The sequence below is a fragment of the Neovison vison genome, chromosome 5 (genome assembly GCF_020171115.1).
Source record: "Neovison vison isolate M4711 chromosome 5, ASM_NN_V1, whole genome shotgun sequence".
NCBI lineage: Eukaryota > Metazoa > Chordata > Mammalia > Carnivora > Mustelidae > Neogale > Neogale vison.
The window spans coordinates 22,546,967-22,573,376 of record NC_058095.1 but is presented as its reverse complement, the minus strand read 5'-3'; the positions used below and the strand labels follow the sequence as shown (position 1 = coordinate 22,573,376).

The 26,410-nt window shown below is 43.0% G+C and overlaps 1 protein-coding gene across 8 annotated transcripts in view; it reads left to right on the top strand.

Moving 5' to 3' along the window:
• Positions 1-26,410, top strand: part of CDK12 (cyclin dependent kinase 12) — an 86,850-nt gene that overhangs the window by 44,188 nt on the left and 16,252 nt on the right. For 3 of the 8 annotated variants that reach the window (XM_044248084.1, XM_044248083.1, XM_044248087.1), the window contains exons 12-17: positions 1,086-1,297; positions 2,456-2,908; positions 6,768-7,185; positions 18,751-18,860; positions 19,431-19,574; positions 23,280-23,379. In XM_044248084.1, the coding sequence (XP_044104019.1) occupies positions 1,086-1,297; positions 2,456-2,908; positions 6,768-7,185; positions 18,751-18,847 (1,180 nt within the window). In that variant the 3' untranslated portion in view covers positions 18,848-18,860; positions 19,431-19,574; positions 23,280-23,379. Of the gene's footprint in view, positions 1-1,085; positions 1,298-2,455; positions 2,909-6,767; positions 8,406-15,313; positions 15,419-18,750; positions 18,861-19,430; positions 19,575-23,279; positions 23,380-26,410 lie in introns of those variants that run through there. The other 5 variants (XM_044248086.1, XM_044248088.1, XM_044248089.1 and 2 more) reach the window with 5 other exon arrangements.

Genomic DNA, 26,410 nt, shown 5'->3' with positions numbered 1-26,410 from the left:
GCCAAAGGCAGATGCTTAATGACTGAACCACCCAGGTGCCCCGAAATACACAGTATTTAAAGACTGAGTGGGTAGTAACCATAAATCTAATTGTTTCAAAGAAATGTCCATATTTATTCATATTTATTTACTGCACTAGAATTTTGATACATTGAATGTGGATTGAAATACATAAACTTTTTACTGAAATTTGGGAGCTCTTATTATAGGGAGATTTTGACTCTGGTAATCTTTATTGTAATAAGATTTGCATAATCAAATATGAGGACATCTGGAAATGTATATTAAACTTTACTAATAAACCCTACAAAATATCGAGCCATGGAAATTCATTGGGTAGAAAGAAGAAAAGAACCCGTTTTTTGGTCCTCAAAGATCAAATAAAACATAAATTGATTTTTCACAAAGATGATTTAATAATATTATACTTTAGTGGTCCACCCCCTTGCCTGGACTTTTTTGTAGATACTAACAAGCTGGTCATCTCTGCCTTGTTTATTCCCGATTGAAACTTGACGAATAAAGTTCTACTTTATTCTTGTTATGTAAAGCAAGAATAGTTATAAGACTTAACTATTTGGAATGTGGGCATTTATATAGTAGGTATGTCTCTGATACTAGCAAGACCCTCATTTCTCACTGTAGATGTGGTGTTTTTGGGTTTTGGGGTTTTTGTTTTTTTTATTTGACAGACAGAGATCACAAGTAGGCAGAGAGGTAGACAGAGAGGTGGGGGAGAAGGAGTCTCCCTGCTCCCCGCTGAGGGGCTCGATCCCAGGACCCTGAGATCATGACCTGAGCCAAAGGCAGAGGCTTAACCCACTGAGCCACCTAGGCGCCTCTTCATTTCTCACTGTAGAAATCTCTTGGGCTTTTGGACTTTTATTTCCTTGGACTACCTACCATATGCCATGATCCCTTTTACAGTGCTACTATCTATTTACTAATATTTCTAGTTATTTTTATTTATATTATTCTTTCCATTTCCCTCTGCTCTTTGCCTTCACATTTTTATCTCTGGTTCTTCCGTTCACTCACTGTTGCAGTCCCACACACATTTCCCCTTTTGCTTTCTCTTTTTGCAGCCTCCCCCACTGGCAGGATTGCCATGAATTATGGAGTAAGAAACGGCGACGACAGCGACAGAGTGGTGTTGTGATAGAAGAGCCACCTCCTTCCAAAGCCTCTCGGAAAGAAACTACCTCAGGGACAAGTGCTGAGCCTGTGAAGAATAGCAGCCCAGCACCACCTCAGCCTGCTCCTGGCAAGGTGGAGCCTGGGACTGGGGATGCAATAGGTCAGTTCTAGGATGGAGTTTTTGTGCTTTAAGGACATTAGGGCAGGTTTTGATGGTCAAGTGCAAGAATGCATGCATGCGTGTGTGTTTTAGTTTTCTAGCTACTGAAGCATTAATAAAGAAGTGACCTCATTATGAGGAGAAGGAGCTAAACCAGGTTTTGTACATGTGGTCTAGAAAGTCTACAGTAGATTATTTTCCTTTCAAGAAAGTGGGAATGCTATATCTTAACTAGATGTATAGCATAAATCATTAAATAGGCCAAATTTAAGGCTCATTTACCCATGGTTTTCTTTTCTTTTCTTTTTTTTTAAGATTTTTTATTTATTTGACAGACAGAGATCACAAGTAGGCAGAGAGGCAGGCAAAGAGAGAGGAAGGGACACAGGCTCCCTACTGAGCAGAGAGCCCGATGTGGGGCTCGATCCCAGGACCCTAGGATCATGACCTGAGCCGAAGGCAGAGGCTTTAACCCACTGAGCCACCCAGGCATTCCTTACCCATGGTTTTCTAATATGTAATTTGGAGCCCTGTTTATGTTAGATTTGCTAAGACCTTCTTAGAGTCTAATCATTTAAATCACAATTGCTATTAAAGGTAGGTAGTTCTGTGGAAGGTTATTTGATCTAAGTATATCAAAAACTGTGTAATAGTGAACAGTTATAGTAAAGTGGTTGTCCTGTGGTACCATCAGTTTTTCTGAACTATAGGTATTCTTTCCATGGCTCACTTTCCTTTCCCTGTCCACCTATAAGATTGGTTTTTAACACTGGCTGCACATTCAGATCATCTGGGAAGCCTGAAAAGTAAATACTCCTGAATAATTGCCAGATCTCTGGGGGTAGAAACTGAAGCATCTGAATTTTACAATCTCTCCTAGTAATTGTGATGTGCAATAAGGGTTGTAAGTCACTAATCTTGAAGAATATAGATAAAATGAGATCACTTTTACAGTACAGAGATGTTTTAGCTTGTTCCTATATTTTGAAGTGAAAATATAAAGAATAACAAATTGTCATGACACTTTGAGGCATGAAAAATGAGATATTCAAAATGAAACTTAATACTGAATATTGTAAGTTGCTGTTGCCAGTTGAAGAAGCCGGAGGTCCTTAACCTGCCTCATCCTCTTATATTGGCTCCACTGTCTGTCCGCAGGCCTCGGTGACATCACCCAGCAGTTGAATCAAAGTGAATTGGCAGTGTTACTGAATCTGCTGCAGAGCCAAACCGACCTGAGCATCCCTCAAATGGCTCAGCTGCTTAACATCCACTCCAACCCAGAGATGCAGCAGCAGCTGGAGGCCCTGAACCAATCCATCAGTGCCCTAACTGAAGCCACTTCCCAGCAGCAGGACTCAGAGCCCTTGGCCCCAGAAGAGTCTTTGAAGGAGGCACCTCCTGCCCTAGTGGTCCAGCCTTCAGCAGAACAGACAAGCTCTGAAGCTTCAAGCACACCAGCTGACATGCAGAATATGTTGGCAGTTCTTTTGAGTCAGCTGATGAAAACCCAGGAGCCAGCAGGCAGCCTGGAGGAAAACAGCAGTGACAAGAACAGTGGGCCACAGGGGCCCCGAAGAACTCCCACAATGCCACAGGAGGAGGCAGCAGGTAAACAGACCGGTCATGAATCTCATTGAGCTCAGGTGCTGTTGATCCTCTTAAAAATCTCTTTAACATTTTCTTTTTCACATCAGTGGCCTCAGTTTCAGTTTTCTGTAACCTAGCCTACAGGAGAACATAGCACCCAATGATGTATTTCTTGCCTGGCTTCTATTTAAGTCTCAGAGCTCCTCAAAGCACTTCTCATATACTGATTGTTTTTCCATTTCCTGGGAGGTAGGTAAGTAAAGCCTCTGTATCTAACCCTAGGAAACCACAACCATACCTAGTGATAACATCTTGAATCACTGTGAGAATGGTGGCCAACTAGTACTAGCACTTGAAAATCTGCCTTCCAAATAAACCATCATCAGATTGTACAAATAGTAAATTTTACTCTAGTGTAGTGAATACTACTGGTCTTACCTGAAAGATACAGTAAAAACAAAACAAAACAAAACAAAAAACCTCTAATAAAAATGCCATTGTTAATCTCCTGAGGAGTAATCTAGAAATATTTCTAAGTAGATAACTAACACCATACATTTCCTTTCCCCCAAAATTAGAGTGTATAAAAATGCTTTTTAAAAACCTGTGTTCCTAAAAGAGACAATTGAATGGACCCCAAATTAGGAAGTGAGCATTACGTAAAGAAAAATCTAAGAAAAGGAAATATATTATACCTTGGTCTGGCATGACCACACCACCCAATTTTATTAGAGGAAAAAAAAGTTTAAATTTTCTAATTCTCATTCACAGTCTTTTTGCAAAATGCTTACTTATGTGAAAGTGTTTTCAACTTGGGAATTTTCGCTGTCCATGAAGACCCCATGAATTGGGGAATGAGAAGAGGCACAAGGGCTGAGGAGGTACACTAACCTTCAACTTTAGGTTGTCCTACATTCGCATTTCATATGGGATGGTGCAGAAAGTATATGCCTTTTTTCAACTGGTATACAAATATATGTTATTTTTCACACATGCAAAGCTTTTTAAAACTGGAAGATAACATAAATAAAATTAACCCCTTTACAGATAGGGAAACTGAAATCCAAGAAGCCTGCCTATGGTCTCACTGCTGGAACCATATTATTGGCAGAGGCAGAATTAGGACTGGCATACTTTTCTTAATATATATATATTTTTTAATGTGTTTTCTAATTCAGTTTGTTTTCCTGTCATACTGATTCCAGTTGCTTTTAAGAGACTAGAACATGGAATAACAGAGAAAGCTAATCTAGAATCAAAGCAGGCCTTTTTGCCTCCTCTCCCACACCTTCCTTCTCCTCCCCACCCCAGCAGAAAAATTCAGCTATAATCAAAATACCTGGAAGAATTCATTCAAATTAAATAATACAGGAATTGAAAGAAATTTACCCAATAATTGAGCTAACAAGCTGTCAGCCAAATGGTGAGATTGAGCTAAAATTAAGGCCTGGCCTATGGCCAGAAATTGTTGGGTTTACTTTTCAAAGGAGAGTAAAAATACCAATCCTTATTATTACCCGGAGATTATCCAGTTTTCCCTATCTCTCCTGTTTCTGTTTCTCCCCTGCTGCTGCCTCTGTTTTGGCCGTTTTACTGTTCATTACCATTTCCACCAGAGGGCAGACTGAATAAGCCAGAGAAGGTGGAAATCTCACTTTGGCTATGTTTAGCTACTCTTTACTTGTGTGGGGAAAGGGTTAAGATTGGAATTTAATAAATCAATCAAAATATTTAAGTTATTTATACATTTCATTAATAACTCCCTCCATTAGTACAGACTGTTAAGAATTGGAAATATTATTAACACTAAATGTTATAATAGTATGATTTTTTAAATGTGCTCTTTATTTTTTTAGGAAGTTTTATTTAATAGTTCTTTACAATCTGCTTTTCTACGTTGAGGTAGTTTCTATACTCATACATGTGAATTTGAACTCAAGAATTAGTTCTCTTGAAACACAGCTAGAGTATTTACATAAAAGGCAGAGTTCAAGTATGAAAAGTAGTATAGTTGGAAGAATAAGTTTAGCTTTGCTTACTTTTGCAGTAAGGCATTTTTAAAGTTGTTTACCATTGGTATTAAAAAAGCTGGTGTTTTATGTATAGTCCAAAAATACTTCTAAATATAAGTGGTACGGAGATGTTCTTATGTAGTGAGATATATAGTATGGCAGCAAGAAGCTCCAAAATCTATAGATGTTTATAGTCCAGTTAGCTCTCCTATTTCAGTATATCTTCTTTTCAGTTGTGAGTTTTCTATAGCTAATTTTTTGTCCTTAAATTCATTTTTACCTACCACCTGGTCAAACAACCGATCTGTCAACAAGCAACTTGGGTGGGTACGGTATACAGGGTGACCAACTCATCTGTAACTGTCATGGTTTTAAAACTGAAAGTCAGCAACCTGAGAAACCTGCTCAGTCCCGGGCAACTTGGGACTGTTGGCCCCCCTACTTGTATGTTACATATAGCAGCTGAACTTATCCTTCCAGGGTACAACGTTACAATATTGTGTTTTCAGAGTACTTTCACCTGCATGCTGAAAGAATACATACTTAATTTACTGATTGTCTTTGCAAAATATAATTGTGGTAAATATGCTACCAAAATACTTTATAACTAAAAACTATTTTTGGCTTGTCTGAGTAATGACTTTTATATCAGTAGCTCAGATAATAAAGAATTGACTATATGGGCATTTAAAAATACAGTTCCATAGGGAACAGAAAAATCAATCCTTTGGAAAATACCCCAAAACATTAAACCTTTTCTTCAGCAGGCTGACTCCTAACTCTTTAAAAACACTGTTCTGATTGTACTTGCTTTTGTATGTCCTCAAACTCACACCATTTTACATCTCTACTCTCCAGCCTTGGCAGGAGTTACCAGACAATGATTGCCATGCTTAGGTAAATTTAGCCAACAGGGGGGTTGGGGCGTGCGGGTGTGGGAATGTGGGGAGTGGTTCAAGAAAGACAAAGATCTTTGGAAAGACAGAGTGTAGTATATAAGTTCAACATTTCTAAATACTTAGTTCTTGTCACCATCTCCAAGATAAACAGATGTTTATCAATAGCCCATTCATTCTGCATGACATTACTATAGTGATTTTTTTCATAGCATGGAAAAAAAATGCAAGAGGTTGGGAAACAAAATAGAAAATATGATAGATTAGTCTTTATCATTACTGTAACATAGAAAGCTGAATGACAGAATGGTGGTTAATATCCCTGCCTTCAGAATGTGATTTTGGGGAAAGGGGACTAAAGTTTGGAGAAGCAAGTGTATATTTATACGGTGATGAAAGGTTTTTACTTTATTTCATCTCTCCTGTATATTCCTTTAAGTTCTATTTCAGGTGTTAACCTTATATCATCAAATGTTCTGTAAAATGTGTTAGCTAAGTCCATGCAAGGTCTTCTATTGTACAACGAGATTATGTGCTAGAAATGTGACCTCAACATGTGTATTATTTCCTCTCATCTTCCTTCTTTCTACGTTATTTTCATTAATGTTTTGATCCAACAGCAAAAAGGGGTGGGGAGGCTGCTAACAGCCTACATATTAGAACAGTTCCTTAAGGAAGGAAATGGAGGAAATCTCAGACAAAAATCAGGACAATCATTTGAAACTTACGAGCTTTTTTATACCAGCTGTTAGATTCATAATGCAACTGTTTTATTTTAATCACTTGATTTTATTTATAAATTGCAATTTCCTGATCCCAAGATTTTATTCTTTATATATATATATATATGGTTACTTGTATTGATATTTGTTTATGTTGGTCAGTGTATGTGTGTGTATGTGTGTGTGTGTTTGTGTTTATAATCACATGTGATTTTTAAGATGGTGTTTAAAAGAAGTAACCCTTCCACAGCATGTCCTCCTCACATTCTTCCACCAGAGAAGAGGCCCCCTGAGCCCCCCGGACCTCCACCGCCGCCACCTCCACCCCCTCTGGTTGAAGGCGATCTTTCCAGCGCCCCCCAGGAGTTGAACCCAGCCGTGACAGCCGCCTTGCTGCAACTTTTATCCCAGCCTGAAGCAGAGCCTCCTGGCCACCTGCCACATGAGCACCAGGCCTTGAGACCAATGGAATACTCCACCCGACCCCATCCCAACAGGACTTACGGAAACACTGATGGGCCTGAAACAGGGTTCAGTGCCACTGACACTGATGAACGCAACTCTGGTCCAGCTTTGACAGAATCCTTGACCCAGACCCTGGTGAAGAACAGGACCTTCTCAGGCTCTGTGAGCCACCTTGGGGAGTCCAGCAGTTACCAGGGCACAGGGTCAGTGCAGTTCCCAGGGGACCAGGACCTCCGTTTTGCCAGGGTCCCCTTACCATTACACTCAGTGGTCGGGCAACCATTCCTGAAGGCTGAGGGAAGCAGCAACTCTGTGGTACATGCAGAGACCAAATTGCAGAACTATGGGGAGCTGGGGCCAGGAAACACTGGAGCCAGCAGTTCAGGAGCAGGCCTTAACTGGGGGGGCCCAGCTCAGTCTTCTGCTTACGGAAAACTCTATCGGGGGCCTACAAGAGTCCCGCCAAGAGGGGGAAGAGGGAGAGGAGTTCCTTACTAACCCAGAGACTTCAGTGTCCTGAAAGATTCCTTCCCTATTCATCCTTCCATCCAGTCCTCTGAAACATTAATGAAATCATTTGCCAGAGCGAGGTAATCATCTGCATTTGGCTACCGCAAAGCTGTCTGTTATATTCCTTGCTCACTTGCTACTAGCAGGCAACTTATAAAATAATGATGTTGGCACCAGTTCCCCCTGGATGGGCTACAGCCAGAACAATTACTTCAACTCTACCTAGTAGATACAAGTAGAGAATGTGGAGAGGGTCATTAAATTGAAAAGTAAATGTTGTATTAGTTCATTTGCCTGCACTTCTTGAGCAGAAGAAAAGGAGAACAGTTTTAATTTTGAGATGGCTCAGGAGAGGCTCTCTTTAAGTTTTTAAAATTTGGGGATTTTTTTATGATTTCTTTCTTTTGAATTTTGTTTTTGTTTTGTTTTGTTTTCCTTTAAAGATAATAGTATTCACAATATTTGAGCTACTCTTAGGCTTTTGCTATAAGAGAAAGAGAGTGACTGGCTGATTTAAATAAATGTTTCCTTCCTCTCCACCATCTCACATTTTTGCTTTCAAGTGAACTCTTTTTTTCCCCATTGAGCATCTTGAACATACACCTTTTTTCCAAATAAATTACTCATCCTTAAAGTTTGCTCTGCTTTGGCAAAAGACATGCCCCTCTCCCTGCACATGAAGCAGGTGGTAGAAAGAGGCACTCTTGGGCATATAGATAGATTTACCCCATCTCTTCCTTTTTTTACCCCCTCTATAATTTATAGAGTTTCTCATTCTCTCTCTCTCTCTCTTTCTTTCTCTCTCTCTCTGTCTCTTTTTGAGGCATTTGTTTGGAAAAAATTAATCGTTGAGATGCCCAAGAACCTGGGATAATTCTTTACTTTTTTTGAAATAAAGGAAAGGAAATTCAAACTCCTATATTGTTCTCTGTAACTTTTCAATTCTAAAATGTTTTTGTTTTTTTTTTAAACCATGTTCTGATGGTGAAGTTGATTTATAAATGCAGACAGCCTACGACATTGCTGTTGAGCTGGGGTTTAAGATGATGCCTCCATAACTAGAGGGCTAGTAAGAGCAGTTAGCATACTGTTTACACATATATTTTTATGTCAAAAAAACCTTTGAAACAGAGCATTATTGTCAAAGAGAAAAGAAATACATCCTGAAAATACATGAAAATGTAACTTAGTTTAGGGTGCATATTTTTCTGAATATCTATCAATATCTGAGACCTTTTTTTAAAAATTTTAAAAGAATAGGCCATGAGAAAGAAACAGTATTGACATATACACATCTCAGCATGTATATCCTGCCAATTCTTTTGGGGAATTTCTTCTAGAGAGATTTGATTTTGGTTTTGTTTTTTGGTAAAAGGGGTTAAATTATGACTTCATGGCAAGAATTTTGCCTTATTATAAACAGGAAATGAAAAAGGGAAGGGCTTTCAGGGTGGGATAACTTGGGAGACTTCTCATTCTGGCTTCCATTTCTATGTGAATACCAGCATATAATGTGTTTTAAAAACATACACATTCATATAAATTATCTGCACAGACTTAGACCTTTGTGAAACGTAGATTAGGGCCCTTTTACAAAGAAAAGGCAAACATGCTTCAGCATCTTGGAGTATAGTTCTCAGAACTCAAGTGAAGTTTTGTGTTTCAATGCCAAGTTCTTACATTAAAAAATAAAAACTACTTGTAAGAGAAAGGTGCACGAATAAAAAAAAAAAAAAACTTTAAAGAAAGAAGAACCCTCTTCAGATACTTACATGAAGACTATTTTCCCCTGTTTACTGAAATAGGTAGATATCCGGTGTGTGTATTTCTTTATTACTCTCTGGGTTTTGGTCTGGCCTTGCCCTCATGGGCAAACATTGATTAGAGGAAGAACCTTCTAGCCATTTTGGCATTGATGGCTTTTTATACCAGTATGTCCAATTAGATTTGCTAGGCTCACTGACATGCTATTGAAAAATTCCATTACAGTTCACCTAAATGTTTTGTCTGTTGACTTCTTAGTCCTCAGACATGGGCCTTTGTATTTTAGAATATTTGAATTTGAGGCATTGGGCCCTACTCCCATTTTTGATTGAAGAACTTAAGCCTGGGATTCTTTCAAAGGTATCTATTCAGTGAAAATAATTGGTCTCCCATCAAATATGAATAAAATTCTCTATATTTTAATTACATTCTGGTTATCAGCAGTCATCAATAATGTTTTTCCTTCCCCCTTCCCATCCTTTATTTTTAATTATGCCAAATATTCTAAATAATATACTTAAGCCTCCATTCCCTCATCCCTACTACTAGGGAAGGGGGTGAGTGTATGTATGGGGTGTGTGTGTGTGTGTGTGTGATTCCATCTCACCCCCTACCCCCATTTGGGGAGTGTAGCCTTTACAATGAAAAAAGTTCAGTAATTTTGACTATTTCTAAAAGCAGAGGAAAAAAGAAATCCTGGAATCTGTGTGGAGGAAGAAAAGGTATTTGTTAATTTTTCAGCTATGTTATCTATAAATGTGGTAGAAGGAAAGTTTTGGCAGAATTTCAACTTGACTGTTAGAAAATTACAAACCCAGATATATTAAAAAGTGGTTTTTGTTTTGTTTTAATTATTGTACCATGGGAGATAAGTCCATTAAATACATTATTTTGAACAGATGAGAAATCTGATGCTGTTGGTGAATGAGAGGCAAAACTGGTTTGACCATGATCATTTTTGTGGTTTTGAAAACAATTTTGTTTGACCCAGTTCCTTAGTTTTTTCTTCAACTGTCCATAGGAATGATAAAAATGACATCAGATATATACTTTTCAAAGCAGGGCAGTAGCACAAATTTGTAAGTAGGACTTTTTGTTAGGTTATGCCATAGACGTCACCCAGCCACTGTGTGTGTGTATGTGTGTGTAATATGCATTTATAGTTACAGTACTAAAATGGTTACCAGCAGGTTTTGAGAGAGAATGCTGCACCAGAAAAGTGTCAGTTGCCACCTCATTCTCCCTGATTTAGGTTCCTGACACTGTATTCCTTCTCTCTCTTGTTTTTGCCCCACATCGGGTGTACCTTGTCTATGTACAGATATTTTGTAATATATTAAATTTTTTTCTTTCAGTTTATAAAAATGGAAAGTGGAGATTGGAAAATTAAATATTTCCTGTTACTATACCACTTTTGCTCCATTGCATTTACTTCTTAACCTGTAGCATCTGAGCAGATCTAATTGCATGTAAAGGGTTTTTTCCTCCACTTTATCTTAGGAATTCTTTGTCTCAGAATCTCTGTAGTCTCAAAATATTTTTTTTTAAAAAGTTCTCAGGGTTTGAGGAGGTGCTTCAAAACACAAGGCTAGGAACTAGAGAAGAAAAAAAGTTGGGGAAACTGTAAGGTGATTTTTTTTTTCTTTTTAAGTAGAAATAGTTACACAAATGATGGTGCCAGGCCATTGAAAGAGTTGAGCCTCATGTGCTCTGACTCCTCCTGAAAGGAGAGATAAGTGGGTTTTTAGCTCAACTTGTCATTGAAATTTGTCAATGGAAGTTGGTAAGAGGCTGTTTAGAATAGTCTCTTAAATATAACGACCCCCCACCACTTCTTATGTGACCATGAGTAGCGTAGGCATGGAGATTAGTGTTCCTAGCACTGTTGAGATTTCCTGATGTGTTGCCAATTCAGGAAATGAGTAAAGTTGTTTATAAGGGTAAAATTCCTATTATCTTCAAAATCTTTTCCTGTCTCCACCTGAGGAGAGTATTGTTTTCCCATCTCTTTCATGGTTTAGGACACAGAACTAAAATTTCCCTTGTGTATGCTGCAGTTAAGACCTAAGTAGGCAGACAGCAAATAAAACCCATTAGAAGACAGGAAGAGGAGCGATAGGTTATCAGGAAGTTGTTGGTGGGGTGAGCAATCATATAAAGTTAAAGGGTACACCAGAACAAGGAAATTAGGAAGATGAATTCAAATACTGGTGATGAGGGTTGCCAATCTGTTTATGAATCCCCAAAGTTTATGATGTTCCCTTGCCTGTGGGCTGTCTTTACCGAGAATGAGAATGGAGAGCTCAAGATTGTTCCAATTCTTGGAATCCTGTGTTCCTGGTTAGCCTCCAGAGAAAAGGAATTTGTTTTTGGTCTTTATTATAATTTCAGATTCATGACTAGGAGTGTGAACTTCAACCTATTAGATAATATTGTTTCCACTTCATAGCAGTGGCAATCTTTTTATTTCTGGGCCTAAAGGCTGAGGACCTAACTAACATGGACTTTTTTTTTCCTCTATCACAGCCAAGGCTATTTCTAATTAAAGACCATGCTGTTTCGGTATATACATTTCTTAAGCACTGTCTTATCCCAGACAGGTATCCTTAACTATAATGGTAAAGTTAATGCCTCAAGGAAGTTAACAGTTAATGTTCTTCATGCTGGGATTTCCTTTGTTATTAAAGATTTCCCCATAGTTTGACTGTGTTTCAGGTATGGAGTTACTTCTCAGTTCACAACTTAGTCATCCTAAAGGGCTAGGTGGAATGGAAGTGGGGAGTTTCTCAAGTGAGTAAATATTCAACCATTCCAGGGGAGAGGTGAAACTGCTAAGTCTTTTGGTTGTCTGGGAGGCAAGGTGAGCATTTCTGGACACGCTGGTTAATTTTACTGTCCAGGTGTGGCATTTCTCATCTATAGGGATACTTTTAATGTTCCTGTAAACTTAAGAATACTCTCAAGTGAACATTTACTTCAAGGTAGGGTTGAAAGACTATGGGGAAAGTATGACACCCAGAGGAATTGCTGGGGGTACTCTACCACTCCTCCCCATGTGCAGCCATCTCCATTTCCTGTCCACCCACTTTTCATTTCCTGTTTTTCACTCACTGCCCACCTTGCATGCATTAGGCCTACCAGAGGTATTGATTGCTTAATCCTATAGGATATTTAGAGTTACTCGTGCTTCCTAGTTTTGAAGGGTAATAGAGGCAACTGAGAAGACAAATGTCTATTCCAGATCCTCAACTTACTGGGCAAGAGGTGAGGGAAGAAGCAAAATAACCATGCTTTCTTATTACTAAGGAGATTTTAATTTATGTTGTGTGGGGTACCAGAGATTCCTTTACTCGTCTAGGAAGGGCAGGGAGTCTCAACACTTCAATTCATCCTCTTCCCTCATATCCTGAGACATGTTTTTGGTGATGACATTTCTGAGCTCAGCTGCAGATGGTGTCTGTGGGAAGTAAAGCTTGGTGAGTGAGAAGAGGGCCCTGCTATCCATAAGAAAGCAGATGAGGATTGCTTTGATGCCCTGGTGATTAATCACTAAAGTGCCAAAACGCTTTGGCCACTGAATTGCTCTCCTACCTATTTCAAAAGTTAGTCCAAGGCTGAGAGAAAAGGGCTGATACGAAGTTTGTCTTTAATACTCTCTAGATAGGTGCTTGTTAGTGAAACTTATCAATTTGTAGCCCATAGCCACAGCATACTTCTCCGGAATAAGAGAATATAGCCATAAAGCAAGTTCACTTAGACATAGTTTTCCTAGGACTTGGAAATAGATGGATTTTTTAGGTGTTTTGCTCTGGTGTGGTTGTAAACAATAGATAATGTTGATAGTTCCAAAGGAATGAAGGGCATTTTATTCAAGCCAAACCATCTGTACAGAGATGCAGCACAGAGAAACGCCACAAAGGCTACAATGTAACAGAGCTAAGTGAAAAACAAAGCTTGGGTCTTGCAGGATGTTTTTTTCTTTACCTTCAGGAGCCTGTTCTGATGGCATGTCAGGGAGAGGATCCTTTTACCTCCTGTGTCTCAGAACTACAACAATACATACCTTGTAGGTGAGGTGAGGATCTGCTTGGAGACAGATAACCCTCCCACCAAGGGTAATGCATATTCGAATGCTTTTGGGCCCTGGAAAAAAGAAGCTGAATTGAAAGACTTAGAGAAAACTTAGGAGTCTGATCCCTTTTATAAATTCAGGAAATTCTGAGTGTGGCCTTATTACCAGTATTTGTATTTTATGTTAGGGAGCCAAAGGCCTCACACAATACAAAGCAATATGAGAAGGAGATGTAAATAAGGGGGAGAAGGAGATCTGTAGAGCAGTCTGTTAGCTGGGCTGCAGAAAGACACTTAGGGTATACTTGCTTTTGAAAGAAGACATAGAGATATGGGGTGGAAGGAAGAATTATGGTTGGGCTAGTTAAAAGGGATAACTGCCTTAAGTTTCACAGTTCATTTTAGGGAGGCCCCATTAAAGCAACACCTTGAGTAAAGAGTTCCTCTTGATTACAGTAGTGTTACCTTTATGGTTGGAGGATGGGCCTTAGAACCTTAGGTTGGGAGATGTTTTGAAGATGTTTTCACTTCGGGAAGCTTGGTTATATCAGGCAAATTACATTTGGGAAATTTTGCCTCCCACTGCTACCTATGTAGTTCAAGAGAATAATTAAGAAATGAGGAAGGGATGATATGGATGCATCACTTTAAAAAAAGTTACTTGTATTTTTGGAGTTTTAAAACTCCTGAAAGTGGTTTTGTGTATTTTAGGCTAACCTGGAAATCAGGGTTATTCCTCTCTCCTTTTTTTCAGATCCAAGTGAAGGCAGTGTGTAGAAGAGTAAACAAACCAGAATATGTGAATTAGAGTCACAGACTGTTAGAACTACAAACGGACATTAGTTTGTCTAGTTCAATGCTGTCTTCAGCCAGTGAACAAATAGGCCCAGAAAGGTTGAGAACCTATGGTTTGGGAAAGAAGGAGGGAGAGAATAGGAACTAATGTTGTCCAGGAACTCATGTGTCAGGCACTGTGCTAAATGCTTTACTTTTATTATCTTGATCATCAAGCACCTTGAGGCCAAAGGATGGAAGGAGTAAAAGGAAAATCCCTCTTATTATTCTGAGCAGTAAGTAGGTGATAAAGGGGAGTGGCAGATCACTTTTTCCTGTCTAACTACATAGGGTTAAACTACAGGAATTGAAGAGTCAGTGTTTGAGAGTGAGGTTAATCTAAGGAAGTACCCACTAAATAGTTGAACTCATGATTAACTTCTCTATTTCAGGGGACCTTCCAAAAATGTGATGGTCAGAGGTAGGCTAGAGGCAGAGCTAGTAGAGAACAAGATTACTTTTGGCTTTGGTGTTGATTTGCATTCTAGAAAATCAGTCCACAACCTGAGAATTAGATTAATCTTACAAATAAGGAACAAAGTGGGGCATCTAGGGGGTGTTCAAAGAAAATGGTATTCATATCCTAAGAATCAAGGAGATAAATGTCTTTGGTGCCTGTGCTTGTTTTTGGGGTTTTGTTTTGTAGCACACTTTGAAGTCATGAAACAATTTATAATTTTGGAAAGACTCAGTGTCAAGTTCAATGTTGATAGGAGCAGGTGGCAGCCTGAACATTGCTATTAAGAATGAGATTTTATTCCTTGTTGTTTGATATGATATCCCAAGTGTTGTACCACGAGGGCTGCTTCGGTAGGGACCAGTAATGTCATTAGCAGAGTCATGTCCTAAGTACAGGACAACTTCTGGGGAAGATTAAGGGAGAATCTCAGTTTTTAAAGAAGCTTCTGGATCAAGTGAGTTGGGTCTTATACTTGGGTGAGAAGTAAAGAATCAGTATTTATAAGTCAGCACATTAATGCAGGCTATAAAATAAAATAGTAACCTAGTACAGAAGTAGCCAGAGCCAAGAAATAATTCAGAAAGTTAGAGTTAACCAGAAAAGATTCTTTGAAAGTAAAGAAGATAGAGGAACAGATGAGGTGTTCAGATGAAGAAAACTTACAGAAAAATGTTTATGTGTGTTTTGTGCAGAAGGCTATGAATGAACTACTCAGGATGGTAAAGGAGAAGAATATTAAGAAATAAAGTTGGAGGAGCAGTCTTGTGGGCCTGAATGAGGAGTTCAGATTTGATTTGGTAAGCAATAGCAGGAAGCAGAGCATGATGGAATGAATATGATGTTGAGGACTTTCGCAGATGTACTGGGTCAAGGAAGCTATCTTGGTAGGATATTTTTGTTCTTGACCAGATTTGGGGCCCTGAGTGCCTGCACTTGAGTGGGACAAAGAGAATGAGAAGAAAAGAAGGGGGGGTCCATAGGAGTTAGCAAGGCTTGATGATAATTTGGATGTGAGAGATGACCCCAGGACATTAATCCTATTGATGGTGATGAGAGCTTGGAAAGAGGTAGCTGCTTTGTTTTTAAGAATTAGGAAGTGTTTACTTCATTAACCAATTGATAGGATACGTCTTTGTTTAGTATTTCAAGGTCTGGGGGGGAGCAGTCAGCACCCCTAGGAAATAGTGAAGTGTGTGGTGTGCGTCCAGATGATCATCTGCACTCTGCCCTGGGCAGGTGGGAGATCCAGGTGAAAGAGAGTTTATTGCTAGAGTGTTCCCGCAGACTTCAAGAATGCTATCCCTCTCCAGATCTAGGAAAGAAAATAGTTTTTTTGCCAGTTTCTTCCCCTTTAATGTTTTGAAAATGGGATATGACTGGCCTGTGGCAGCATGTGCCTGTGGATGCACAATTCTCTGGCTTGTTTCTTGGAAGGCCTTTTTCTGTCCCTCCCTGGGGGTCATTTGTATCTCTGGTTCCTGCTCCCAGAGCCATAAAGTGGGAGCCCCCATTTATTAATTGGGTTGGGATTGGGGAGGGGGTCCACGGGGGACTCTTTAGTGCAGCAGGCGGGGGTCTTCCCGAATGAGCCCATTAGCCAGCCCCAATGGCAGCTGAAACGGGGCCGCAGCCAAGTCCTCTCCGTTTCAAAAACCCTCCATCGCCTGCAGCAGATCAGAACAAGGCCTGCGGGAGCCCTTAGCTTCTGATTGCAGCTGTGAGGAAGGACAAAACAATTTATAGGAAGCCAAGTAGCTCCTGTCTCACTATTTCTTCCTTTCTGACTTTGGGGAGGGGTTAAGACTGGGATGTGGTCCCCCACACACCATAGCTTCTTACAAGGCAGGTATAGGCCTACAGTTGGAGAGAACAGTAGCAGTGTATTTGTGCTGATGGGACATTTATGTCAGTGCTCTGGATGTATTTACACATGTCCTTGCTTTTTTCTTCCATCCACATGCAGTTGTATTTGATACATGGTCCTCCCTAGGGCAAAGCCAAGCGTGTGCTCAGATAGTCTCAGTTGTATGTTGGGCAGCATGCTTATCACACTCTTTCTCCATACATCTGCCTTGTCAAGATTCAGGGTTAGAGTTAGATCACCGTCTTAACATCTCTTCATAATAGAAGGAATTTGGCATTGAAAGGAAGGCCTCCTACTGGGACTCCCTCATTTGTCCCTTTGGTTAAGCCAGCATGAGAAAAGCAGGCATCTCTAGGGGAGCTTCTTTCTGCAGGGCCCAGAGAGAAGGTGTGAAGGGCAGGAACCCCTCACCTCCTGATAAAAGGAGGGGTTTCCTTCCTCACAGAATCACAGAGGGCCAGACCTAGAAAGGAACCCTAGAGATCACCTAATTCACTCTTTCAGTGTACAGAGTGGGAAACAGCTTTGGGGAAGGATAATGTGTTGCCCACTGTCTCATAGTGAGTTAGTTGGTGGCAGCCAGCCAAGACTGGAGTCCAAGAGGCCAGAATCTTAACCTACTTGAGTATAGAGCCCCTGACCTTAAGACTGCCAACTCCCGTGAGCACTGACCTTCCTCAGGAAAGGAAGGTGGGCTGTGAGGTTTGGAGGGGGAAAGGTAGATTTGAAAAACATTAGTAGAAAAACTGAGAAGTTTTATGTGTTTTTACCTCAAAGACTCATCTCTCCATGACCACATTGTACAATTGTAATTTTTATGTAGTCAGGAGCTCTGTTCATTGGGGATGCAAGTGGCAGCCCCTGCCAAAGATCTTGATGCCCCCAGAGTTACCTCCAAGTTCCAGGAGCACTTTGCCACCAGCTCTGAGGTTTGGAAAGCAGAAGGAAAAAACCCTCTGAGGCCCAGTGAGGAATTTACCCTAAATCTCAACTCAGGTTCTTTTGCATTACAATATAACTATAGAAAAGCAAAATCTGAATGAAGGGAGGAAGAACGTGCCTCACCTTCTAGGAAACTAAGGGGAGTCTCTGAATGAGAGAAGGCATATGGAACTCGGAGTAAAATGAGTTATTCTCTGAGATTACTGGGAAACGAGGTTGGGGGAGGGACCCCCTACTCCTCTCCCTTACTAAGTTTGAATTGTCTGTTTTTTCTCCTTTGATGAGGCAGAAGGAAGGTGGTGTGGTGTCCCACAGTGACCTAAGCCTTAAATAGTGTGTTTAGTGAACTGACAAGCACAGCAGGTTCTGAGGTTATCTCACTTTGGTGCTGACACTATCCCTCTTTGGACCTCTCTGAGAGGTATCCTTTCTAGTGCTTATCTTCTGAGCATATGAGTGTGGGAGCCAGTGATGTGTACAGAGGGAAATGCTGAAGAATCTCTAAGCTGGAATCAGAGTCTTGGAGAGAGAAAGGTACCACTGGGCAGCTTAGAGATAGAGTTATGAGCCTTGGTCAGAGGGGCAGTGGGTCTGCAAAAAGAACATTGTATGCTGATGACAAAGAAACAGATCCTAGTACATAACCTTTACATTTTCTCCATCACACCCCAACTGATAATATTGGGGGAACTTGAACTGGTCTCCGTGCAGATTCCTCCCTACATAGGGAGTATGTATGTTAGACTTACTTGTCCAAATTGCATCAAGTCTGCTGTCCCCTCACAAACCTCCTTTCTGTCTGGGATTTTGTCTGTCTGTCTAGGATTTTCTTGTTTGTTTGTTTGTTTGTTTGTTTGTTTTTTCCTCCCAGTCATTCTTGAAGAAGCTGTTTTGGACAAGGCGATGATGATCTGATCTAATACTAGATGGCCTCCTCTTGAGTAACCTTCTTGCATTAACTTTGCATTAACCTTGAACCTTCATCACCCTTTATAATTTTGAGTTTCACAGCTTCTGGTTCTGTTGAATTTCTAATTTATCTCTTAAGTATAGGAATCCTTGTTTTTAGTTTGTCAGACTGGGAGCTGGTTCCCAGAAGGTATGACTGTTAGAGCAGTTATAATTCTCTCTGGGCGCATACTTAAGGTTCATCTTAATCCTTCCAGGCTTTGTGAATTCAGGTTTGAGGGAATTGGAAGAGTGGTGACCATTACCATCACTGTTACCTACTAAGGCCATATTCCCTGGGTGAAAGACCAAATTTCTCTTTGGTGTCTAGTCCCTTGTCTCATGTCTAAAGTAACCTGTTATTTTCCTTTATAGGTGGCAGCAGCGGCAGGAAGGATGGCCCTTGAGGAATTTGGTGAAATCCATCAGTCACCTGGCATCTGGAGCTCTTGACGAGTTCAGTCTTTCATAGACTCTAAAGCCAGGTAGGGACCTAAGACCAATCAGAGGTTTCAGGTACACTTTTGTAAGGAATTCCCCACCCCCCACATACAACTAGTCTCAGGGAAGTTTCTTATTCCCAAGGAAGTTTCTTATTCCCAAGATCTCCAGAAGAGATCTCTGAAAGTTTCTCCAGACTCCAGACTCTGGATCTCCAGAAGAGATCCAGAAAGTTTCTCTGACTTTTTATTTGATGCTATTATGGTATCCTACCTTCTCATTAACAGTTTCTCCCCCTGGTTAGAGTAGGTGACCCTCTTTATTAATATTGACAGTCCTTTCATTCCTGTTCTTTCCTCTTGGCCCACTTTGCTAATGGGTATTCCTCTTTGGTGAGATACTGATGTTGGTTACTCTTAGCCTCTCCTCTACAAGACTCGTCCCACTTACCCATCACCACCACCACCGTCACCACACACACACACACACACACACACACATACACACAGGCTTGCCTTCTTCCCCAAGAAGCTATTTTCTCTCCCTTTCTGAGTGGGATTGGGCATGCTGTCCCTTCTTACTGCCTCTCATCAACTTTTCTACCTCCTTTCCAGATTTGATGGGCGCTCCCACCTGTCCAGACAATATATAAGACACAAGAAGTAGAGGCCCACAAGCCTGCTTCTCTCCAGCCTCATTGCCCAGAACCAGGCAGGTCATGAGTCTCCAGTGCTCACCCCCACCCTTCTTGCTGCCAGGTAGGTGGCTCTTCTGTCTGCCCACTAACCCCAAACAGGGTCGTATTTCTTTCTGGAAGTATTTTTCTCTGTTGTTAAATATCTCCAATAAGGGGAAGACCTTAGTGACTCACCTCTCTGCCTTGTGACTTCCAGTTTTAATCTTTAGCTGGATTAAATATCCACCCCTCTCCAATAGTTCAGAACAATTTCCCCCTTTTAGTGGGTGTGGGAATAAGGGACCAGTAAATATGATATTTCACCCTGGAGTATAAGGGTCTAATGACAGGCAATACTTCTCTTGGGGCTGAAAGTCTAAAGCCCCAGATATCCATTCTGCCCAGTGGCCTGGCATACTTGAGAATACCTGGATCTTTCGAGGGAAAGCTGTGTTTATCCGGTGTCTATTCCTAAGGACAAGGATCTCAGGCTCTGAGAATCTGTCTTTATTCATTCGCAGACCTCTCCTGGGAGTAAGAAAGGATTACTATACAGCAGAAACCAACCACCAGAGGCACCTGGGTGGCTCAGTCCGTTAAGCATCTGCTTTTGGCTCAGGTCATGATCCCAGGGACCTGGATCAAGGGTGGAATTGAGTCCCACATCAGGCTCGCTGTTTATTGGGGAGTCTGCTTCTCCCTCTGCCTGCTGCTCTGCTTGTCTCTCTCTATGACAAATAAATAAATAAAATCTTTAAGAAAAAAGAAAAGAAAAGAAGCCCATCACCAGGTGATAGTGTCTGGAGTTCAGGTGACATAGTTCATGTGGCAGGTCTTATCCGGTATCTGTAAAAAGTTGGTAGGGATGCCACAGCCGCTCCCACCACTGGATGTGACATCAGCTTACCTTTTGCTTTTAGGCCTCCTCTCTCAGCAGCTCCTCTCTTACCCCTACAAGCCAGACAGCACAAGCAGCAGCCCTAATAGGTGCCAGCCCTGGATAATGTACACCCTGCCTGGTTGACACATACCTGGGATGCAGGATGGATGGGAATGCAGGAGATGTCCCTGGAAGTGGTCGAGTGGTAGTACTTTCATGACTCAGAGATCATCAACATTCATAATTCTGCCCTTCCAGATGTCAGTCTTGGTGTCTGAACCCTCAAAGCTGCAGGGCCACTTGGGCAGCTGCAGTCTTGGTTTCTGCCACACGAGGGTGCTGCTGACCAATTAAAACTCCTGCCCCTTAGCAGACAGGAGTTTGGGTGACAGGGGCACCCTTTCCTCAAGACAGGGATCAGAAACAATCTGAGAGAGCCTGAGAGCCAGGCCCCAAGAAGCCAGAAGAATGATTAATACCACTTTCTCTTCCTTAGAAATGGCTTGAGACCCTGAATAGGCTGCCCTAGTGGTCTGACATCTCAGTATGTTTCCATCTGAACTCAGGAAGCCTCCAGCTCTGGGCACCAAACATCTTGCATAGGTGCTTTTCTCCCTCAGGGTGTACTAGGTTTCCGCTGTCTCCAACACCTCAACTGTCTCCCTGCCTCTTAAACAGTCACTTTCTAGTCCAGAGGGTAGGGGTACCTTTGGTTTCCAGAGGAAAAAAATCTCACAATTGTTGGGAAAGAAGTATCTTTCTTAGTGAGAGAGTGTTGGGGAGAGGGCTGAGAATGGGAAAGTTCAGCCTTCTGTGTGCCGTCACCTCCCCTATCACAGACCTGAAGAACTCAAGATGGTCCAGTGGACGTTTGCAGCTTGAGTGGCTGGAGGACACCTCAAAAAAAGGTGTCAGAAAGCCGGGTGGGGAAGGGGATGCCCTGGCCTCTGAGCTTTAAACTGACCCTGTATGGGGCCCTTTTGGGGGTGAGGTATCCCACAATTGATCCTCAGTCTTCATGAAGCCCTTCCAGGCTGAACAGGCTAAGGGAGATGACAGAGGTTCTCCTCCTCCCTCCTACCCCCGTGCCCGAGGGCCCCTCCCCAGGAGGACAGCTTGATTAAACAGTCGGTGCTGCTGGAATTACTGCACAGCTGGCGCTCCCCCCAGCACCCCGAGCAGAGCAGCAGCGCAGATTAAAATCTCCAATTAGCGTTAAAGTGAAGTGAGGAGGTACTGAGGCTGCCAAGGAGGCCAGGCGGGGGCCCTGGGTCTGCAGACACCCCCACTGGTGCCTGGGTTCTGAGCTCCACCCCCCAATCATCCCTTCTTTCCTAGCTCCTCTCGCAACAGCTCTCAGTGCCCACTAGCTTTGCATTGCTTGGGGCCACAGGACTTTCTGGGGGGGCAGAGGGTAGAGCAGATGCCTTACCTGACAAAATGCTGGGGACACTATAAGTGTGAAGGAAAATGAGCGATCAGTGCTTGTCAGGGGAGACACCCTGCTCACAGCATGCCAGGCAGCCAGGTTGAGGTGACTTCACACGCCTGCCGCTGCTTTTTGCCTAGAGAAAGGGCAAACAGGGCAGGTCCTTCAGACCCAGACCGTCTTACCTCTAAGGTGCTGGGTGTTGTGGTGCCCACACAAACATACAAGTATACATCCTTGTATACTTTATACTGTCTGACCCATCTGCTCCCACCCAGATTATGGCTCTGTTCTTCCTTATTCCCTCTGTTAGTCTCAGCTTTCTTGTAGGTAGGGGTAGGCACAGCCTAGCTTGAGAGCATCGCCATGCCCTGCCACCTGGGTCCCAGCCGGCTTCTCATTGCCTTCTTTGCAGTTTGGGGAAGAGCAGGGATATGCCAAGAATGGAGGCCTCAGACTCTCCCAACCTCCAAACATCATACCCCGTCCTAAGGGCCCTCTACCCTTTACACTTCTGCCCTTCACTTACCAAGCCCAGAAGGAGGGCAGCACAGCAGCCACACCCTCTGACTTCCCTCTGCCCCTTTAAGGGAAATGGAGGTGGGTACCCAGCTGACTGAACCTACTCACACCTCCAGAAATTAGACACCAGGGCACAGTGCCACCCTCCCAGGCTGGCACATGCTACCCTGGCAGAGGTTCAAATAACACCACCCCCCTTCATCCTCCCACCCCGATGTCTTCCTCTTCTCTCTCCCTCTTTCTTCCTCTCTCTCTCTCTCTTTTTTTTTCTCAGCTCAAAGCACAGCTGAGCCTTAAAAGGAAGGGGGGAGAACAAGCTGGGGCAGGGGGGGTGGAGAGCTCCAATAGCACGTTTTCACCTGCCATTTAATTGGATGTATTTTTAATTAATGGGACCTCAGGGACCAACATGAGACAATCTGATCTCTGAATAGGGACAGGGGAGGGATTGGGTTAGGGAGGAGGATTGGGCCACTGGGTGCGGTTACTGGGAACCCAGGCCCATCAATCACTGGCCACTTTGCGCTCTGGCATGGGGAATAGTGAGGTGGAGGAGGAGGGGTGGTGCTGGGGTTAGTTGCCAGGATTTCCCCCCAACTGCCAGGATCTCCAAAAAAGGATAAAACTATACTAGTTGACTTGGGCCTGAGGCCCAAGCCAGGATATTAGGTAAGGCAATTTTCTTGCTCTTAGGATTTTGTCCAGTTGGGCCTGTTCCTTTGAGGTCCTTGAAGAGAGAGGGCAAGAGCTAGGGACCATAGAACCAGAGACTGTATGAGAGGAAAGAGGAGGGCAGGGTTTAAAGATATTTCTAAATGTTCAGACATAGGAGAAGTGCCCTGGAGGCTATATGCAAAGTATGTAAGGCCTGATACCTTTGGGGTGTGACTCATAGAAGCTTACTGCTGCAAGGGAGAGAACTTGGAGTTCATCTTGCCGAACACTTCACTTTACAGATGTGGAAATGGAGACCCAGAGAGGAAAAATCATTTGAATCCTGTCCTGGAGTTGCTTTGTGTTCCTGGCTTCAGAGAGTTCCTGGGAACCCAAGGAAAGGTAGGTAGGTAGGTAGGTAGGGCTTGGGGAGGGAAGTCAAGGGAAGAGGATTGGCAGGATTATTACTGGAGTCTCATATCTCTGGCCTCCAAGACAGAAGCAAGTGAGGGGAGTCGGGCAGATGCATTGTTGGAGGAACATTTCCCTCATACACCTAGTTCCAGAGGTCATCTCATCTGTTCCCCTGCTTCCAAGTAGACAGATCCCTGAGATTCCCCCCACTCTCATGGGATTTTACTATACTCTGTAAAGTCCACAATGTATCAACTACCCTAGTTCCTTAACTAGGAAATAAGTTTCGCAAAAGTGACTAAATACTGAGCTCCTTTGAGCTCTTATTACAGGTTTCCCTGTCACAGTAAAAACTGCTAGAAAAAATCATGCTGAAGAGTGGTCTTACACCTCTTGTCCCATGTCTAGGCCTAAAACAGAGAGGGTTAAAATTCAAGGCTCTGAAGGCTGAGTCAGAAATGCCTCTGTATTCATGCGGTGCCATGGCCCCAGAGTACTTAGTCAAGCCCTATCTGACTTTGTGCAGTGTTGGTACACAATGGAGAGGAAGGAGTGTTTCCAGCTGTCCACAACCCCACTCACTGTTCAGACACTAGGGTTAAGGAGGGAAAGAATGAAGGAGAAAAGGAGCTTTCCCACCAGGTTGCCAAAGGTGGCATTTCCTGGCATTTTCTTATTTCCTTTAGAAATTCAAGATTCTTTGTTCTGTGCTTCATGAGACTAAGCTGGAGTCAGGCAAGGGTGGGCACAGAGCGTGGAAAGCAGTGTGGATAGAAACTTCATCACACTTTCCAAGCCATCACACCTTTCCCCTAATCCTAGAATTATCTTCTCTCTTAGTATCCCCTTTTTTAAAAAATATTTAAATTTTTTTTTTTTTAAGATTTTATTTATTTGTCAGAGGGAGAGCGAGAAAACAAGCACAGGCAGGCAGAGGCAGAGGGAGAAGCAGGTTCCCTGCTGAGCAAGGAGCCCGATGTGGGACTCAATCCCAGGACGCTGGGATCATGACCTGAGCCGAAGGCAGCTGCCCAACCAACTGAGCCACCCAGGCGTCCCCTTTAAAAAATATTATATTTATTTATTTGACAGACAGAGATCACAAGTAGGCCGAGAGGCAGGCAGAGAGAGAGGAAAAGAAGCAGGCTCCCCGCTGGGCAGAGAGCCCGATGCGGGGCTCCATCCCAGGACCCCGGGATCATGACCTGAGCCGAAGGCAGAGGCTTTAATCCACTGAGCCACCCAGGTGCCCCAGTATCCCATTTTTTTAAAAAGATTTTATTTATTTATTTGACAGACAGAGATCACAAGTAGGCAGAGAGAGACAGAGAAGCAGGCTTCCCGTTGAGCAGAGAGACTGATGTGGGACTCCATCCCAGGACCCTGAGATCATGACGCGAGCCGAAGGCAGAGGCTTTAACCCACGAGCCAACCAGGCACCCCTAGTATCCCATTTTATATCCCCAAAGTCCCTGAGGAAAAGCAGGATGTGCCTCTGTAAGTGACCCACATTCACCCTGTCTTACGTTTAGACCTTCAGGATCATCTCCTTGCCTTCTCTACAAACAATAAATGAGAAGGACCCTTCACATCCCCTCAAGACAGTCTGGAAAGAATCCATCTGCCTCTTCCCCTGCTTCCAAGGGCCTATAGTAGTGGGATCTGGGAGGAGAACTATGCCAGGAAAATTGAAAAGGAAGATTCTCTTGTCTGGGAAGGTCCAGGAGGAGCCTGAAAAGGGGGAGAATATGGAGAGAGGAAATTTGGGAGCTGAGGCCTGTAGTCCCATCTGTGGGGCTGGCTGCCTAACCCAGGGTAGGCCGTTCATACTGACTATTATTCACAGGATTTATTAGAGGCTCTTGTTTACAGAGCTACTGTTTCTCCTTTGAAATACAGAGCAGGAGCAGTGGAGAAGAACAGCAAAGAAGAGAGGGTGTCAGGCTTCCGGTGGGCCCTTTCTTACCCCTTTTCCACCCCTGCTCCATCCCTGCTCCAATATTGGAGGGTCCAAAAGGCGCTTAAAGCATTCAATCTAGATCCTGGATGTTTCTCTAAGGAACAGGGCTTCCCTCCCCAAAGTCCCACTGGCCCTGCCTCACAATCCCAAGGTTTAGGCAAGATGCCAGATCTACAGCCCTGGAGTCAGAGCCTGGAGCCTGGAGTCTGGAGTCTAGAAAGATTGCTGAGCCTTTGCTGGGAAAGAGGAACAGACTTGAAGTAAGTGGGAGGCAGAGGTAGCAGCACCCAGAATGCCCTGCGCTTTGGAGAAAAAGCAGCTCTATATTGGCCCAGGGTTTAGCTTTTACTCTGACGGGACTCCTCCTTTCCTCCTTCTCCCTCAGTGTAGATCTGGATGTCTGAACCTCCCACCTGACACCTCAAACATTGTTATACATATCCCCTCTCTAGTTCCCCAGGCCAGGGAGGAGGGGAAAAAAGGCATCTCAGAGGTGGCAGTGCTATGCTGTCTATCTGTCAGCACCCAGGGAGGCCAAGGAGAAGAAACAGTGACCAGAGAGGGAACCAGGAGGTAATACCTGCTCTTGAAACAGTCTCTTTATCCCATCCTCTCCAGCACCCCCGCTCGCATGCTGACAAGGCTGTGTGCCCAAGTGTGCCAGCTCTCCTGGCTGGCAGTCCTGCTCTGCCGTGCAGGCATCCGGCTCTCTGCTCCTGCACAGAGCACGTGCTGGGGTCTCTCACACTCCTTTGCTCACTCATCTCAGTCTGTCTGTGTTGCAGATTCCTAGGGATGAGAGAGGAAGCTGTGGCCCTGTGAGTAGAAAGATGGTGGACTTGGGGTCCTTTGGGTGCATATCTGCCTCACTGGAGGGAAAGGAAGGAAAAGGCTCCTGGCAGCTCCCCTGAGCTCGGGGTTCTGGTGACTCATAGCAATGGGGGCAGCTCATGAAAACAGAGGGGAAGGGGGCCCAGGCTTGTTAGAGCTCTCTTTTTACCCCAGTTCTCCCCAACTCTGAGCTATGTGCATGAGGTTCTCTCATCTGAACTGTGGGGC